This window comes from Accipiter gentilis, chromosome 8, assembly GCF_929443795.1.
Source record: "Accipiter gentilis chromosome 8, bAccGen1.1, whole genome shotgun sequence".
In the NCBI taxonomy this organism is placed as follows: Eukaryota; Metazoa; Chordata; class Aves; order Accipitriformes; family Accipitridae; genus Astur; species Astur gentilis.
In genome coordinates this window covers 27,884,190-27,900,408 of record NC_064887.1, presented here as the reverse complement: position 1 = coordinate 27,900,408, position 16,219 = coordinate 27,884,190, and the positions used below count along the sequence as shown (strand labels likewise).

The 16,219-nt window shown below is 38.8% G+C and overlaps 1 protein-coding gene across 1 annotated transcript in view; it reads right to left on the bottom strand.

Moving 5' to 3' along the window:
• Positions 1 to 555: 555 nt before the first annotated feature.
• Positions 556 to 16,219, bottom strand: part of OLFM3 (olfactomedin 3) — a 70,511-nt gene continuing 54,847 nt past the window's right edge. The window contains exons 4-6 of the mRNA XM_049807767.1: positions 13,692 to 13,911; positions 4,565 to 4,671; positions 556 to 2,833 (exon numbers count right to left, since the gene is read on the bottom strand). Of these exons, the coding sequence (XP_049663724.1) occupies positions 2,156 to 2,833; positions 4,565 to 4,671; positions 13,692 to 13,911 (1,005 nt within the window). The 3' untranslated portion in view covers positions 556 to 2,155. The remainder of the gene's footprint in view (positions 2,834 to 4,564; positions 4,672 to 13,691; positions 13,912 to 16,219) is intronic.

Below are 16,219 nucleotides of genomic sequence, written 5' to 3'. Positions count from 1 at the left end.
GTCACAGAGGAGGTTTCATTGTCAATGCAGGAAAGCTGGTTACAGGAGTGAAGTGGTTTAATTTGTTTCTTTAGCTGAACTCGGTATCTCCAAATCCTGTGTAACTGATTGTAAGAGGTAACAGCTATCATTTCAGCTAGGCAGGAGGTGGGAAATGGAAGCAAGAGAGTAACTTTTCTCTGGTCATGTTGTAATGTAATTTGTTGGTTTTTCCCCCTTTATCAGTTCTTGAAACCTAATTAGTAGTTTTCTGTTTTGCAACCAGTATGAAAATAACACACTTTGTTGTTCAGCTTCACATGGGCTTATATTGTAATAACTTGTAAATGTATGTAGACAAATATATTTGTAATAATGAAAACATTCATGAGACTTAAGATGGTCTCGGCTGGTATGTTGGAAGAATCAGTAAAGCAAATATCTTCAAAATAGATCTGGCAAAATGTCAGTGCATTTAATTTTTTCTTTTTTTATTCTTAAATAGGAACATTTTTGGAAATGTTCTTGCTTTTCTATGAGCCCAGTTTCAAAGGGTGTAGAGAGGAGAATCTCAGAGTTTGTGAGGAATGCAGCTTTCACACAATATTTCAGATACCTGTCTTTTTGCATTATGTGATAGCCCAGCTTAATAAAAAGTCTTATACTGGTTCTTAATGTTAGTTTCTTTCCATTTATGCCAAAACAGATAAATAACACCTCATTCCTTTTTTCTCAATAAAATATGCCCCCTCCAAAATTTCTCATGAGATAGTGTAGCAAGACACATAGCTTTCAAAAATGCTTGCTTCTTAAAGGCATCAGTTTTGACCATAAGTAACAATACTACCGCTAGCAACCCCCAAACTTCTTTGCAAGAGGTTGGCCTCAGTGTTGTGGCTGTTTTCTAGAAGGGCAAGCAATATGGTGGCTACCAGGTACCACACTGATCATTTAGGCTTTGAACCTTTTCCTTTGTATTTTCTCCCTGATTACTGTTATCCCAGAGAAGAGCTTTGTCAACAGATAAATGTTCTTCTATTATGAGCAAGAAGACAGGCAGATTCAGGAAAGCAACTTGACTTCTAACATTGCTCCTCACTGCCCCAGAACAGTGCAAATATGGGATGCACTCACACACTTGGGCTGGAGGTGTGGGCAGCAGCCCGCTTTCAGATTCTCTCCTGTAAAGCCCAGATCAGGGAGTGAGCATAAACAAGGGAATTAAAGTGGTGGAAGGAAAGAGAGTAGGGAAAAAAGGGATTGAGACAGAGGCCAGCAGCATGAGATAAAAATTGGTCAGGGCAAACCATTGTAAAGCTGGGACTGGTATGAGGCTTCAAAATTGCAAATTTCCCAGTAAGCACCAATGGTGAATAAGAGGGGTCTACCAAGCAAAGCTGAGAATAGGGATCATGCACCTGAGAAGCTATTGGTCTTTCTCAGAAATAACAACCGTTTCTCAGATTTTTACCACTTTCAATTGACCCATCGCCAGGACTGCAATTAAGCTTCGATATATTTTATAAAAAATAGTACTTGGTTTACTTTCACATAAGTGAAGAGATACAATTGCACAATGGTGGTTACAATGGTAGAAATACATACTGTCAATAAAATGTTTGCAAGAGATTTAAAAACATACTGTACAGCACCACATCTGAAATTGGGTGATGGCAAAATGAATCATATTTCATGTCCAAATAAATTAAATTCCTAAATCTTTCTTTTGGAATAAATAACAAAAAAATTACAATGTGCAGTATGTCTGACACTACCAAAATATTTCCTGAAGTTGAGCAATAGATTAAAAACAAAAATGAGGTAAAAAAAGACATTCATGCATTTAAGCCACCATTAGTCTCTGACTCTAAAATAAGGCAGATCATAATCTTTTAAAAACTGTCCTTAGCCACTTAAATCCTCCTTAGTGCTTTTCAACACAAGGTCTTGACAGACCTTGTAGAATCATGAGTTAAGATGCTTTTATTTCCAACAGGTCATTTTTGACAGGCTCAGCCGTATTTGAAATGCATTACATGGTAGAAAATGTTTCTTTTCTGTAATGAAAAAATAAATTTAAATTAAAAGGAACTGAGAGAAATGGATGCTCTTAGAGTTTATCACAAATGACACTGCTTTAAGGGAGGGAAGTCAGGGAAAGGGAAGGGAAAGAAAATTATGTGTCATCTTCAGTTTTAATGACGTGGAAAAGGGTGACGTTAAACAGGACTTGATGTCCATTATTCCAGGCATAGAGAGCTCTATCTCTTGCATTGTAGTCAAGCATGGATATATGAAAATACTGATTATGGAAAGGAATGTCTGTATACTCGTAAGTGGAGGTTTTTGTGGAATAAGAATAGTAGACCTTGGCTCCTGTTAAGTGAGAGTTAGTAACATACAAGGTGCCACAGATCATGAAGGATTCTCCAGCACTTCTCTTTGGGTAGCCTGTGCTCCAGCTCTTCAGCACCTCCAGTGTATCCTGGTTTAACTGGCTGATGACAATGTTGCCTGCATTCTGGTTGGTGGCATACACAGCCCATAGCCCAATTTCATCTGCCATCAGGTCAATATCAGAAAAGCCACCCCAGGTGTAAGGGTAGACATTGTGAAAGCCAGCATACTCAAGACTACGCTGTGCCAGCACCCGCCCACTGTCAAAGCTGTATTTGATGATGATGTTGCTCTGATACTTGTTGAAATAGAGGGAGCCATTGTAGACAACATGGTTGGTTCCTGCCCATTTGAATGGAAGGTTGTATGTCCTTGATTCAGCCCCACTGACAAAGTCTGCAATTGATTTATATTCACGGACAATTTTATTGTTAGTGTAACTATCCATGTACCAGACCTGGAAAGAAAACAAAGATTGGGAGTAAACACCTGGAACACAATCCATGGTACATGATCATGATATGGCTTGATGGATACATTGCAGAAAAAGAAGCAAAAAAGGTTTTAAGTGTGCAGCAGGCTATCGAAGTACAATATTGCCCACGTTCCTGTTACAAAAGCATGAGGAACTCCTGAATTTCTGAACCAAAACTTACCTATACAGGTGAACTCTCAAGAAGACTGCTACTAACTACAGTGTCTGCATTTTCAGAGAAATTTAATTTTGGTTTATTCAGTGTTTGGGTCTCTGCTCCATGGGGCTTGTTCAAAGATATTCCCAGAGACTAATAATCAAAGAGAGAGATGGGAAATGGCATGTGAGCTAAGCTTAGATTTATGCTTAGGAATAAATTTGGTTGAATTGTCTTCAGCTGAACCTCTAACTGGTGAAAAATAGTGTATTAGTAGAAACTAAATACAATAGCAATGAAGCCAGTAAAGTTTAGGAACCATTTTTTTCCCTTAAAACAAAAGAAAACAATTTTTTTTTTTTTTTTTTAATGTTCTGTATGCCGACTTCCATTCCCCCATTTTTTCCTTCATGCATTTTGCCTTTTTTTCCTTTTAGTTTGTCAGGGGACAAATCAAATCCTGCCTAACAAAAGAACAGAATAGTTTCTGGAGATATTTTTTGTGCTGACTTCAAAACTGGCATTAACAAAATATTTATATAAACACCAGCTCAGCTCCCCATCTTCCTATTAGTTGAGATGCTGTGAGGGATATGGTTTGCTCTAATTTGCATGCACGCGGGTAGTCTTTGTGTTTCTTTAAGAGTGTGGCAGTGGGGGGAAAGCAGAGGCTGTCTGGGGAGGGGGTTGCAGAGCTGCAGGGTGTGCAGGGAGTGGGGCCACAGTGGGGAGCAGGTGCTGGTGGAGGAGAGGGGCCATGGCGATGGTTCTGGAGATGCCACTGGTGCTCTGAGGTGTCAGAAGAAAATTCCTCAGGACAAGATGGGGCTGAGCAAAGTTTGCTGCTCTCCTAAAGGTAATTGAGATTTCTGGGGCCAGTAGTAAACCTGCTTGGACACACCGGGCAGGGGTGAGCTGCATGCAAATCTTTAATTATTACCATTTGTATGTTGCCTTTTCTATTGCCTCTGTTTTATTCCTGTATTAAAATAATTAACCATGTGGGTCTCATACAGATGAAACCTAGTGTTTTGACGTCAAAAGTCCTGTGATGGAGAGAGCACCTCCTCAAAGCTGTGGACAGTTTGAGATCCTATTGCAGATCCAAACAATAACATAGCTTGGATCTGAGGCAGCAAATGGTCTGAATACAGCGTATATGGGCCCTAATCCTGCAAATTTTGACTGTGCTGCATTATGGGTTATGCTCTTGGGTAAAAAGCATTTATGTTTGTGTTTTATTACTTGGATTCTTAAAGACCCAAGATGAATTAAATATGGTAGGAAGAAAAAAATTGTGTAGTCAGTTCAGACAGGTGTATGCCATCCCTGCAACAGTTGAAGGAAATGGCACAAAGGTGCTTAGCTAACTTTTGTCTTTGGATATTTTTGCACAAACACTGTTGCTTTTTCTCTGAAGATGTTTAACAGTGAAAATGATGAAAGTAGAAGAAACATGCTTGTGAGTGTAACCTCCTAGGGGGATCTTTTTAAAGATTAAAATAAAGCAAGTAAATCTCCAGAAGGACACAAAGATATTCAGTGCCTTAACATACTCGGTTATTTTTCTCTGATGCTAATGGATCTGTCATCCAGGCTCCAAATCGGGTTCCGGATATCTTGACTGTAATGGGGCCTGTAATTTTCATCAATTTGCCACATGCTGAAATTAGAAAAACAAACACATTAATGCAAATAATTACACAACTCTCCTTGACATCAGTCAGAGCACAAGACCAATTGCTCTAAACTAAATAGTGGCTTCAGGGGATTGAGGCTTATGTTGAAGATGGATTGTCATCTTCACCATACAAACTTTTCCATATCAAGCAGTAATATAAATATGTAAAAATATACAAATAAAAATTTATTTGTGTATATTTTTGTTTTTATATATTTTAATGCACAGTTATATTTTCTGGGCATAAAGAAAAATACAACCTAGTAAAATATCTTCTGAGCTGAAGTGAATAACATTTAATTATAAATGAAGAGAAGACATAACCCACTTTTGCCTTCAGAAAGTTCAGTGCAAGGCTAGGATTGATGGATGTTTCAGTTTTCCATTGACCAGGGCAACAAGGAGGTTAAGGGCAGACAGGAAGAAATGAGCTTGTATGCAAAACATATAGCTGTGAACAAATACCTGTGTCTGACTGCCCTGTGGTTACACACACGTAGCTGTTCCAGTACTAGGGGCCTGTCTGAAGTTAAGAAAGTGAATATGAGAATTATTCAGCAACCTTGGCTGTATTGGTTGGCTTCTAATCCATTAGGCTGTCTCATATTAGACTGTCTGGGAGGAAATAATGAAAGTCGATACGTTCTTGGATGCTGACCTTCCTAACAATCAAAAAATCCATATTTTAGGGGACATTAATAACATACCTATTAGCAACAAGCCCCTGGTGGAATTCATATGGTTACCAAGAGGCTTAATATCACACAGTGGTGTGTCGGTGATTAGGTGAAATAGCATGTTTTTGAAGAAAAGCTATTCCATAGGAATGGAAAAAGAAGTGATGTATTAGGGGTTTTTTTCCATTTAAAAATAAGTGCTTCTCCGTGATACATGGTTGTGCTATACTGTAGAACCCTATCTATCTAGGAAATGTGGAAAACAAACTGTATGTGGTGTTGAGAGTGAATTTATTCCGTCCAAAAGAGAAGGTCACATCCAGCCTGGATTTTCTACTTTATGTAACCGGCAAGGAATGTATTGTGCAACCCTGTTTCAGTCAATTAGAAGGGGGTTAATGCTGTGGTGACAACTCGGGCTGCTCCCAGGGATTTTGTTCACAGCCAGGGAAGTGGGGTGTAATGGAAATGAAAATAACTGAGTACGCGCTGAGACTTCAGCGAGCAAGGTAGTTTGTGTCTGTTTTCTGGGTCAATTGAAAGGCATTATTAATTACATATCTCAATCTATGTACCTTACAATCTTTTGAAGATATTTTGGAATTTCCCATTTTAAGGAATCTTATAGATTTTCTACAGTTGGTTATCATAGTACATAATTTTTTATTCTGGGAGTTTTTGTAGATAGGCTGCTAGTATTTTGTGCTGACTGCTGTTTTTCTACAGCAATGAACCGCTATTAGCTTGGAAAGTAGAGGACTATATCCTATCAAGGCAAAGGCTTTTATTTTTAGGTGGCACGTCAGCGAATAGTCTCAGAAATGGGCACGAGGTAAACTCAAACCTTCAGAGGGGTTTAACTTGGAGTTTGGAATATTTAATTTGGAATAAAATTATCAGAAAACTAATAATGAGTAGAACAAATTCAGGAAAAATTAACTACTCCTGAACTGGTAGTTTTTAAGACAATCAAAGTACAGTGAATGTACGAGTTAAAGGGTATACTAATTGCTGCCTTTAAAACGCAGTATTCAAGTAAGTAAGAAAACTAATAGGCGAAGAATTTGGAATTCTGAAACACTGGCCTGGGTAACGCTGTGTATTGGGGTAGGCAGGGGAACGTGCACACTGTGAGCTGAATTTGCAAGACTATCTGCTGGCACAATGACTTCTGCTGCGGCCAGGCGGAGCAGCCGCCCCACCAGGCAGCGTGAGCCGCCAGCGCTCAGCGAGGGGAGTCAGCGCACGGGGGCAGCGAGCCGGGTCCCACGGCCAGGGCAGGTGCGTGTGAGCTCCCAGGCTTTCTCACCAGCGTGTGCGCTAGTGGCTTGTGGGGAGCAGCATGGGCACGCACCCAGCTCGAGGCCCCGCATCTCCAGCAGAAGAGGTGTAAAAGTAGGGGTGTGCTTGTTAGGCCGTGCTGGCTGTCGTGGGGGGCGTGCGCACAGAACTCCGTGCGTGCTCGTGCGCGTGGTGCGCCGGGCGTGACTGGAGCTTGTTGATTCTGGCTAGGGAAAGGTGTTCAGAGATTCGTAGGTTTAGTAACGTTTCTTAAGTGTCTAGTACTGACGCTTGTCTGTTGTATTACTTGTGTTGATCCTGAATGTATAGTTCACCGATTGCCAGTTAATTACATGTTGTCAATAATTAATAAACCTCATCGGTTTTGATTTGGTTTAAACTATATGAACTGAGCTGCTTTCCCCTGTCACAGGAGTCAGGTGCTTTTAGAGAATGATCTTTCAAACTGTATTGAGATACCGTTCAATGTGAAAAAAGAGATGGCATTGTACTTCAGCCACTAAATGATCAGCAGTTTGAGTCAGGGTATACTTACGTGATTAAATTTTTATTCCCAGATACAACGTAGTGATCAAGAAAGGAGAGCTGCTATATAGCTGAGGGGCAACTGACTCAAAAGGTGACAAAACTCTTTTCAGCATACCAAAACAGAGCATCTTGTAAGAGGCATGAAGATTTTTTTTTTCTCCTGCCCTACAGTAGGTCCCACCCTTTCTTTTCCTTGTTCACTAAACAGAAACCCATAAATACCTATTTGTGATATAACTTGATGGAACTGGTATTTAAAACTAAGGAGTAAAACTACAAGTATTTTTTCCACATTCGGTAAGCCATTCCCATCGTAGTGGTAATTCACATCCCAGCAGCAGGTTTCTGCTGTAAAACTCAGCAGTACCTGAGGTCTGTTGGCCTACTTGCTGACAGCACGGACAGTAAGAAGGAAGCAGCAGAGCTGTCAGTGCCCACTGTAATTCATTTCACGCTTTATTCTGTCAAACCTTCAGACAGTCCTCTAATGCAGTGTTTCCAATATTTGATTGGAAGTTAAGAGAATCAAGTGAATGCAATTAAGAAAACAGTAAAACTAATTTTTCATTCTTCAAGAGACAGGTGTCATTGTTTTCCCCAGTTCTGTCTTTTGGAGCCCTATCTTCAAATATGTCTACCCATTCATTACAGCGGACCTATGTAAATTGGCAGAATTGGGATCATTTCTGTTTTGTTCATTATAAAGTAGCAAGTGTGCTGTCTGTGCTGAAGTATTATTGACTTACTAATACAATTAAATAATTCACTCCAGATGAATATCACAGCAGTTTGATGACGTTACTACAATATGCAGTTTATCAATCTAACACTGAAATAATTAGCATTACTGACTTTATAAAGATAATTCCCTTATAGATTGCCCAAGCCTGATCTTGCATTTGATACAGAACTTAAATGAACGACAACTCCTTCAAGAGTAAAGCTCAATATAATGTTTAACAGTTCACTGACAAAGCAAGGTGAGTTTTCTGTGTGGTTGTAAGCACTTCCAACTCTGCATTCAGTGCAAGAAATTTTACTCACTCCTCCGCCAGAATTGGAAACAGCTGCTTCTCTTCTTCTTAAGTGTAAAATGTGTCGATCTAATCCCAGCCTATATTCTTAGCTGCAGAATGAAACTTATAATTGTTTGTGTGGCTATATTAAAATTGATCTGTCATGCTGAGTTTTTTTGCTAGGGAATGGTGATACTAATATACTGAAAGGCAGGATCATTTACTTAACACTTTTGTGGCATGGCAAGTTCGGGAGTCTGAAATTAAGAAGATTCCATTACTTTCCAGCTGAGACTTTTGTTTAGCTCATTTTATATGCAGGGAAATAGAATATAGACAAACGTTGTGTGAAATGGGAAACAGTTCTGGGCTATGAATTTTCCATAGCAGTGAGGTAGCTGAGAATTAAAACTGGCCTATGCTTTTTTTTTTTTTAACATGGCCAAAACCTTGGGTTTTTTTTTTTTTTTTTTTTTTTTTTTTTTTTTTCCTCTGGCAGAAGGGAACATATGAGGATGTGGAAATAACTCTTGTGATGGTGGGAAGGCTTTTTTTTACTGGTTGAAAAGTTTTGGTTTATAGCAAACCTCTGCTCTTTAATTCTGTGACAGCAGAAGGACCAGATGCTAGTGAGAAGGTAGGTCAAATACATCTCCATACTAGCAAATGTCAGGAAGTTCAGGAACACTAAGAAAAAAGAAAAAAAAAAAGCTATTTCTAGGCATTTTTTCCACCACTAAGAGGTTCAGATGGGGTTACACAGAAGAAGAGTTGGATTTTTAGAAGCACTCAGTCTCTTTCCCTTGACTTTGAAAGAACCCGCTGCCTACGTTAGAAAATCCCAACCATAACTGATTGTGGTAATTGAAAAATCAAACCTTTGAGTGTTTATCCATCCTAAATTGAACTGTACAAGGAACATAATATAATGCACAATCTGGGTGGTTTTTATGGCTTGATTCATCTCTTGTAACAGTTTTGTACTGTGGACTCCAGCAAGTCTGTTTGTGATTTCCTGTATTTATTTATATTAAGGAAGAAGTTGAGCACGAAGTGACCATTAAAAAACAAAGTAGATGTACTACTCCTGTGGGCTGGGAAAGTCTATGGGGCAGAACGCCTCTGAAAAGCTGCTCCAAAGTGAGCAAATACCAGGAGAAGGTTGTGATAGACCAATTGGACAGGAGCTGTTTTGAAGTTAGCTAGGAATAGGTAGTTGATAGCGCCAGTCTCTGTGATGCAAATGAATATTGATAGCTGCTATATATACCAAGTGAGTGTATGATTTATAGAAGGACTTGCAAGGGAAAAAAATCAAAACATTCTCTCGAAGTGTTCATAAGCATCATTATTCTATTTATTGTTGGTAATAAACAGGAAAATGAAGTGAATATTTTTTTCAGTGGTTGCACGGATTACTTCCAAGTGTTTTACTACTTGCACTTTTCTGCTTATGGCAAAATTTGTCATAACATTGTAATGTGAGGAAATGAAGAATTAGTTCTTACTTAATGGGTGTATGTCTGTTGTCCTGCATACTACAAATCCAGAAAGCACTATAGTCTAGTTATTAGAGCTTGCTGAGAGGAAGCCTCTGGATTCTTCTGCACGTATGCAATAACTTGCCATGTAATCTTTGGGAAAGTCATTTATCCTCCTGGGCTGCTTGTTCCTTTGTCTACAAAATGAGGATAACAATATATATTTCTATTGCATAGCTTTGTACTGAATGATATTTGTAAAGTTCTTCAAATCCCAAAGGGAAGGATGCTTTGGAAGTATAAGTACCAATGCAATCAGTAAAGTAATCTCATGCCTGCACTAATACCTCTTCTGCCACTGATGTAACAGAATTTCTTTGGATACATGGAATACTCTACTTTTGAACTTCTAGCAAAAAATGTTACTGTAAAATATTGTTTAGATTCTACTTTATAATCAGATGTAGCTACAAATGAATCCAATGTGTATCTGCTCTAATTATTTCTTCATATTTCATAAGCAACATTTGACAGAGTATTGGCTTCTATGAATGCTACCCATATTATTTTTTTCCAACTTCATGAACACATTATGACAAGAATAGGAGGGTGTGAGAGACTGAAAGAGTTAATGTCTCAAACATTGTGGTGGGGCAAGTTCTACTTAAAGACAAACCCTGCACAGGAACCCAGGTGAAAAGCCCATCAGCTCAGACATCAGCAACAGGAGGGGGAGGCCGTGCTGGAGGGTGCGCAGCTCCCTGTTCTGATACAAAGATCAAACAATGGCCACATCTGCAGGGAAGGAGAAGTTACTCCACAAACAACCCCCAAACCCAAAGGCTCACAAACTGTTCATTAACCTGACAAGTTTGGGTGCCTGCCTGAAGGAGGGGCAAGGATGATAAAAGGACACAAACTGAAGCCCCAGGTGCGCAAGCCCACCAGGACTGGAGCCCTCGGCTGACTGAACCAACGCTGGACCCAGGACCGGGGAAATCTTTCTCTGTCTTCTTCTCTCTTTCCTTTTCCGTTCCCACAATCCCTACACCTCATCCCTTTAAGACATAAAACTGTTGACCAAGTCTGGGACTAAGAGTGGATCCAGCTGCCTCTGGGCCCTTCTCTGACGAGGAGTCTACACAGCAAGGGGGTCTGCTCTGAATCTCATGACTCAATGGGAGGGATCTCCTTATTCCCTGAATTGGGAATAACTTACCCTGGGTTACACAGTTTACAGAAGTAGTCTTATGCCAACTCCTGTTGTGAGAAACCCTGCCACCTACTACCACGGCTCCCCAGTTCAGTTTGCTTCTGTCATGAATAAAATCTTTAACTGATCATTTGGTGTTGTTTCACCTTAATTTAGCCTGAGGGAATTTCGAATTAAACATGACTCCCTGGTCTGTCCCATCTGGGTCATGACAGAGGGTCCCAAGCATCCTGTGCAACCTGCATTCTCTTATAAATGCACATGCCTTACATGACTGCTAGCAAAGGACCCATACGTGCATAAGTGTATGTGAATTTGTGGTGTGTGCAATCATATGCACTCTATTCCCACGTGTTTAATTGGATGCACCCTTTTAAAGTTTTGTGGACAAATTTCTCAGCAGCTTCAGCCTGAATTTTCTCTTATTTCAAAGAGAAGGAGGAAGTTTCAGTCATCACAACTGCTGTGGTAATCATTAAACCTCAGTGAGAGTAAGATAACTGCTTACTGTAAGTTAACGAGTATTGAAAGTGTTGCTAGTGCAGATGGAAGATCCCTTTTAAGTGGCCAGGACAATATAAATAATGCATTATATTGCTGAAAAACACCTGCTAGGGAGAAGAATGGAAAACAGCTATTACACACACTGGTTAGATAATTATATTGTGAAATGTAACAAAATCTGTGAAGAGTCAAGCCAGATCCTGTGGCACATTGGGGCCAGTCTGCCTTCTGTGGCCATAGGCTTCTGGCCATCAGATTGGCATGGACGGTCACAGCTGGATCATCTCCAGTGTGGTGAATGTGGCTGGGGAGAAGGTGTAAGCATGAAAGCTGGTTTTCCTTTATGCTTGCTGATCTGAACACACAGCACCACTTTCAGGAGTTACTCACAGTAAGCCTAACCGAAGCTGGTTTTGCTTTAAAAGCCACACAGGTGTAGGCCAGAAATATAGCCAGTCCATTAGTAGGCAAGCATGAAAATCACTTAACCATCTAAGACCAGGGAATAATGCCAATAAGGATGAATAAAGCTGCATTAGATCTTGAGAAGGCCAAACTCCTTTTAATAATGGATGTGCTTAATAATCTATTTTATACAAAAATTTTCTCTCTATTGTTAATATACATAATTTTAATAGTTTGGGTTTTTTTTGGTTTTTTTTACATTAGTACATCAAGAGAAGTAGAATGTGTTGCAGGAATTCAGGATAGATAGGAGCGGAAATGTGGATGAAAAATAGGGAAATAACCCCTGTGAATACACCTAGTCATTCTGATGTATAAAATTTATCTGCAGTCACTTCACTAATCAATGTTACAAGAATATGCTGTAAATGCAAAGAAAAATAAGATCCTTGTTAAAGATAAGTTGATGATCTTTTGGTGTCTAATAAACTTACTGGAACACTCATTATGAGAAAATACTGTCTATTTATATGAATTTTCTTGCTTGCTGTGGTATTGCAATGCAGCCATTTTCTCCTGACTGCCTCCTGTCAATGCAGTAATGTGCTATTATGTGTGTGTACTGAGGGGAAAATAGGATCATAAGAAATTTCTGTTTGAAGAAGTCTTTAATGTATTTTAGCCCAACATCACTGTGTTATTTCTAGCATAAAATAAAGAAATTGAAAATAAATAATTTAAGGGGCTAACCTAACCTAGATTTTTCTCATTCCATTGCCTCACAAAAATGAAGAGGCACTGCTTGTTGAGTTAGTAACATATTTCATGTCATGTGTAGCATTTAAAAGTAAGCATCCCACACCTGATAACTAAGATACTGACCATGGGACTGAAACCTGGAATTTCTAGTTTATTCATGTTCAGTGTTAACTTACCAAGTGTTTATTTCTCATAGAGGGGCTGGGTTGTTAGCTGTAGCAATCCAGATTGCAACAGTGATCCATTCGGGAGTCTCAGAATGCGTGGATAAGTTGGGGAGAGGGGAGACTGCATTGTGATTGTAAAACAGGTAGGTACTAATTATCCCTCTTTGGGTAATGGAAGGTAAGGCTGACACTTCATAATGATACTTCAGACTGTTAGTTTTGGTAGCTGATACTGACCAAGTGCTGATTTTCAGAGGTGCTCAACATTTGACTTTTTTTTTTAACTAAAGCCAGCATGTAAGCACCCAAGATGGAGGCTGCCTGATTTAAATCTAGTGCAGTGCTCACAATGGATTGTTGCTATGCTTCCTACAAAAATCATGCTTTGTTCCCTTAAATTAGGTGTAATGCTTAATTATGTTGTATTGCAAATTGGAGAATGGCACATCTCTCTTAATGCTAATATTACAGGTCTAAAGACAGTACAGTACAGAGTGGCCTCTCAGGTGTCATAGCAAGATGACAGGGTTGTGATGCGGACATCTCAAAACTGATTCTAGTCTACTTCCCACTAAATTTTTTTTCACACTGACATCCTAAAGATGACCCAAGTAGCAATGCCTGCCTGACCCTTTTCAAAAGAATACTTGTAGCTCTCCAACCACTTGTAAATCTCTTAGATTTTAAAGTTGCTGTCTGTTATAATTTTCCATCTTAATTCCTTCTGTATGCAGTAGGGCAGATCATTACACAAAATACACTCGTGCAAATTTAGAATGTTATGACTGACCTTAGGTTGAGTAACTCTTGACTTTTATTAGGGTAGCACAGATCAGAATATAATGCGGTCTTTCATCAAACAAGAAAAAAGAAAACTTTATCTTTCTATAGAGAGACAACTAACAATATACAGCCAAGAGACCAAATTTGCCATGAAATTGTTAACTTACTGAGCTTTTTCATGCAGTCTCGAAGCCTGGTTTCTAAACTGAGTACGCGCTGGTGTAGTTCCTCATAGTCATAAGCACCAATTTCTTCCTGAATCCCGGTGAGGACAGTAGACAGATTCCTAATTTCCTCCTTGAACTGCGTGATTAATTTGGCATCAGTTTTGTATTGTTCCAGAACTGGGATCAGTGGCAGGAGCTCATCCATCTTTTCTTTCAACTCCTGTTAAAGGCAATCGAATGTGTATTAGAGCAGTTTAAAGGAGTTCAATCCCCTAATTCGCTTTAATGTAATATTTATGCCTGATTATTAAAATGACTTGAAAATGATTATTGATTTTAGTTACAGATCTATTATTAGTGTATTGTGAAAGTCTTAGAAACCCCAGACTTAATGGTAGTAAGCAGTAGATAAAATGCATGAGAATAGTTTTTCTACTGAAAGTACACAATTACCTTCCAGTGTTCTGAACCAAACCTGCTGAAGGTCTGACTTTCCATCCAGAAGATATAAACGTCTGCTAAGTGCGTCTTTCTTGAGAGAAAGTGATTAGGCCTGAACACACAGTGATGTTCAAGGAAGTCATACCTGGTTTACAGTGCTGTCATAGTGGGTGAGTTGTTAATTTCTGTTTCACTCTTTAGAAATACTGAATTCATTTTTTTTCCTCAATGGCTGTTGAACACTGTTTAGTTCTGTTCCGGCCACAGTGATATATATATCTTTCTTCTGAAGTAAAAAAATCCATGGTTCTTAACTGCGCTTTGTATTTGTTATACTGCTACATCACTAGGCTAAAATAAAATAAGGCTCCACTTTGGAATCTTGGATTACCTCTTTCTCAGACTTTTGCCAAGTCTCATACTTTGAGAGTTTGTCTGAATTGGGCTGCTCATCTTTCATTTCTTAATTATTCCTCTAAATGCACTTATCATAGGGACTTTACTAAATTTAAACTAATTGTTTGAGGTTGTTTTTTGTTTGTTTATTATTTTGTAGAAAACCTCAAAGAATCCTTGCAGTCAAAAAGTTTTGCTTTACTGAAAAGCAGACGGGTTTGTTCCTGATGTATCATCTGTATATAGAGATTTGCATATCTTTTTATAATTTGAGGAAACAGCAGGACTTCCATGAGCAAATGCCAGAGGGAAATGAGGAGATGCAAGCCTGGACAAAACAGGGCAAAGGATGGAAATAAAGATTTGTTAGGTACTAGCATTAGGTGGTAATAGAGATTGGGAACAGATGAGGACACAGAGAGAGGCTATTGAAGTGGTTAAAAAATAAGTCCTAAAGAATAGCTGGAGTAGTCAGCAGGTTGAAAGGGAAAGCAGAAGAGAACTAAATGGAAGCCCAAGCACAAGATAGAGGTGCAGAAGAAAATATGTTTAGAGTTTAGTGTAGTCACTGAGGTGTGAGAACACATGCATGTATAGTTTGTTATGTCACTTGTATTAAAGGATGCAATAAACAGGGTAGGACATTTCCAAAATAAATAACATGATGATGCCAAATGCATTTTTGCTAAGGAGATGTGAAGGAAGCTGATAGGCAGGGTCAGCATTTGAGCTGCTTGAAGATCTGCCTCTGAATTTTTGCCTCTCAAACATGTTCTAAGACAGCTTGAGAGTTCTGCAGTATCTCTTCATCACCTAGCTAATATATCTGTACTGTTTTAACAATTGCTTTCATATTGGAATTATTATTTACTCAAAATAAAGACTCATGTATTGTTAGGAGGTATATTTTGCACATAGGTTATCTTAATAGCTAGAAAATTGCATTTTAAATTATAAGCAGATATATCATTATAAAGGGACTTGAGAGTATTGGGAGTTCTATTGGTTCTGTTCTCAAGGGGTCTTCCAATTACATTATAGTAGCAGAATTACTGAAATGTACAGAAGGAAGTGGAGAGTCTTTTTGTCTACAGTTAAAACTATTTTTATTTGACTGTTTTTAATAAACACTTAACTCGAGCCTACTTTATGCCTGTTAAAATGAATAGTGATTTTTTTCTTGATGACAAGGAGAGTAGATTTTGTGACATAGAAAGCAGAGCTCCAGAAGACAAATTTTTTGTTACTTCATTTTGAAATTATGAACCTGGGCTTCGGTTCTGTGGGGCAGTGAGCTGCCAAAAGTCATGGGTAAACCGTGGTGGAAAAAATGCAAAGCTTGCAAAAACTCAGGAAGATAAAACATGTTTAAGAGAATTACTGAAGATAACTTATTCCTGGTAGCATTTATGCCAGATGAGGTATCATTTGAGCAAACTGCTGGAACTTTTTGAGGCCATCAGGTATCTCCTGCCTGGCATAAATGCTGATTTGACCGAAGCATGACTGTATGCTCAAATGTGATGTGGATCAAATGCGTACTCTTTGGTTCTCATCAACATGGAACCACAGCATTAGAATATCTCACTTCAGTAAATGATATAAAGATGGCTTTCGTATTTTCATGATAAAGAAAATAATTTTATTGGTTTCTGCTGACAGTCCTAGCTTGTTGGTATGATGAGTGGTAC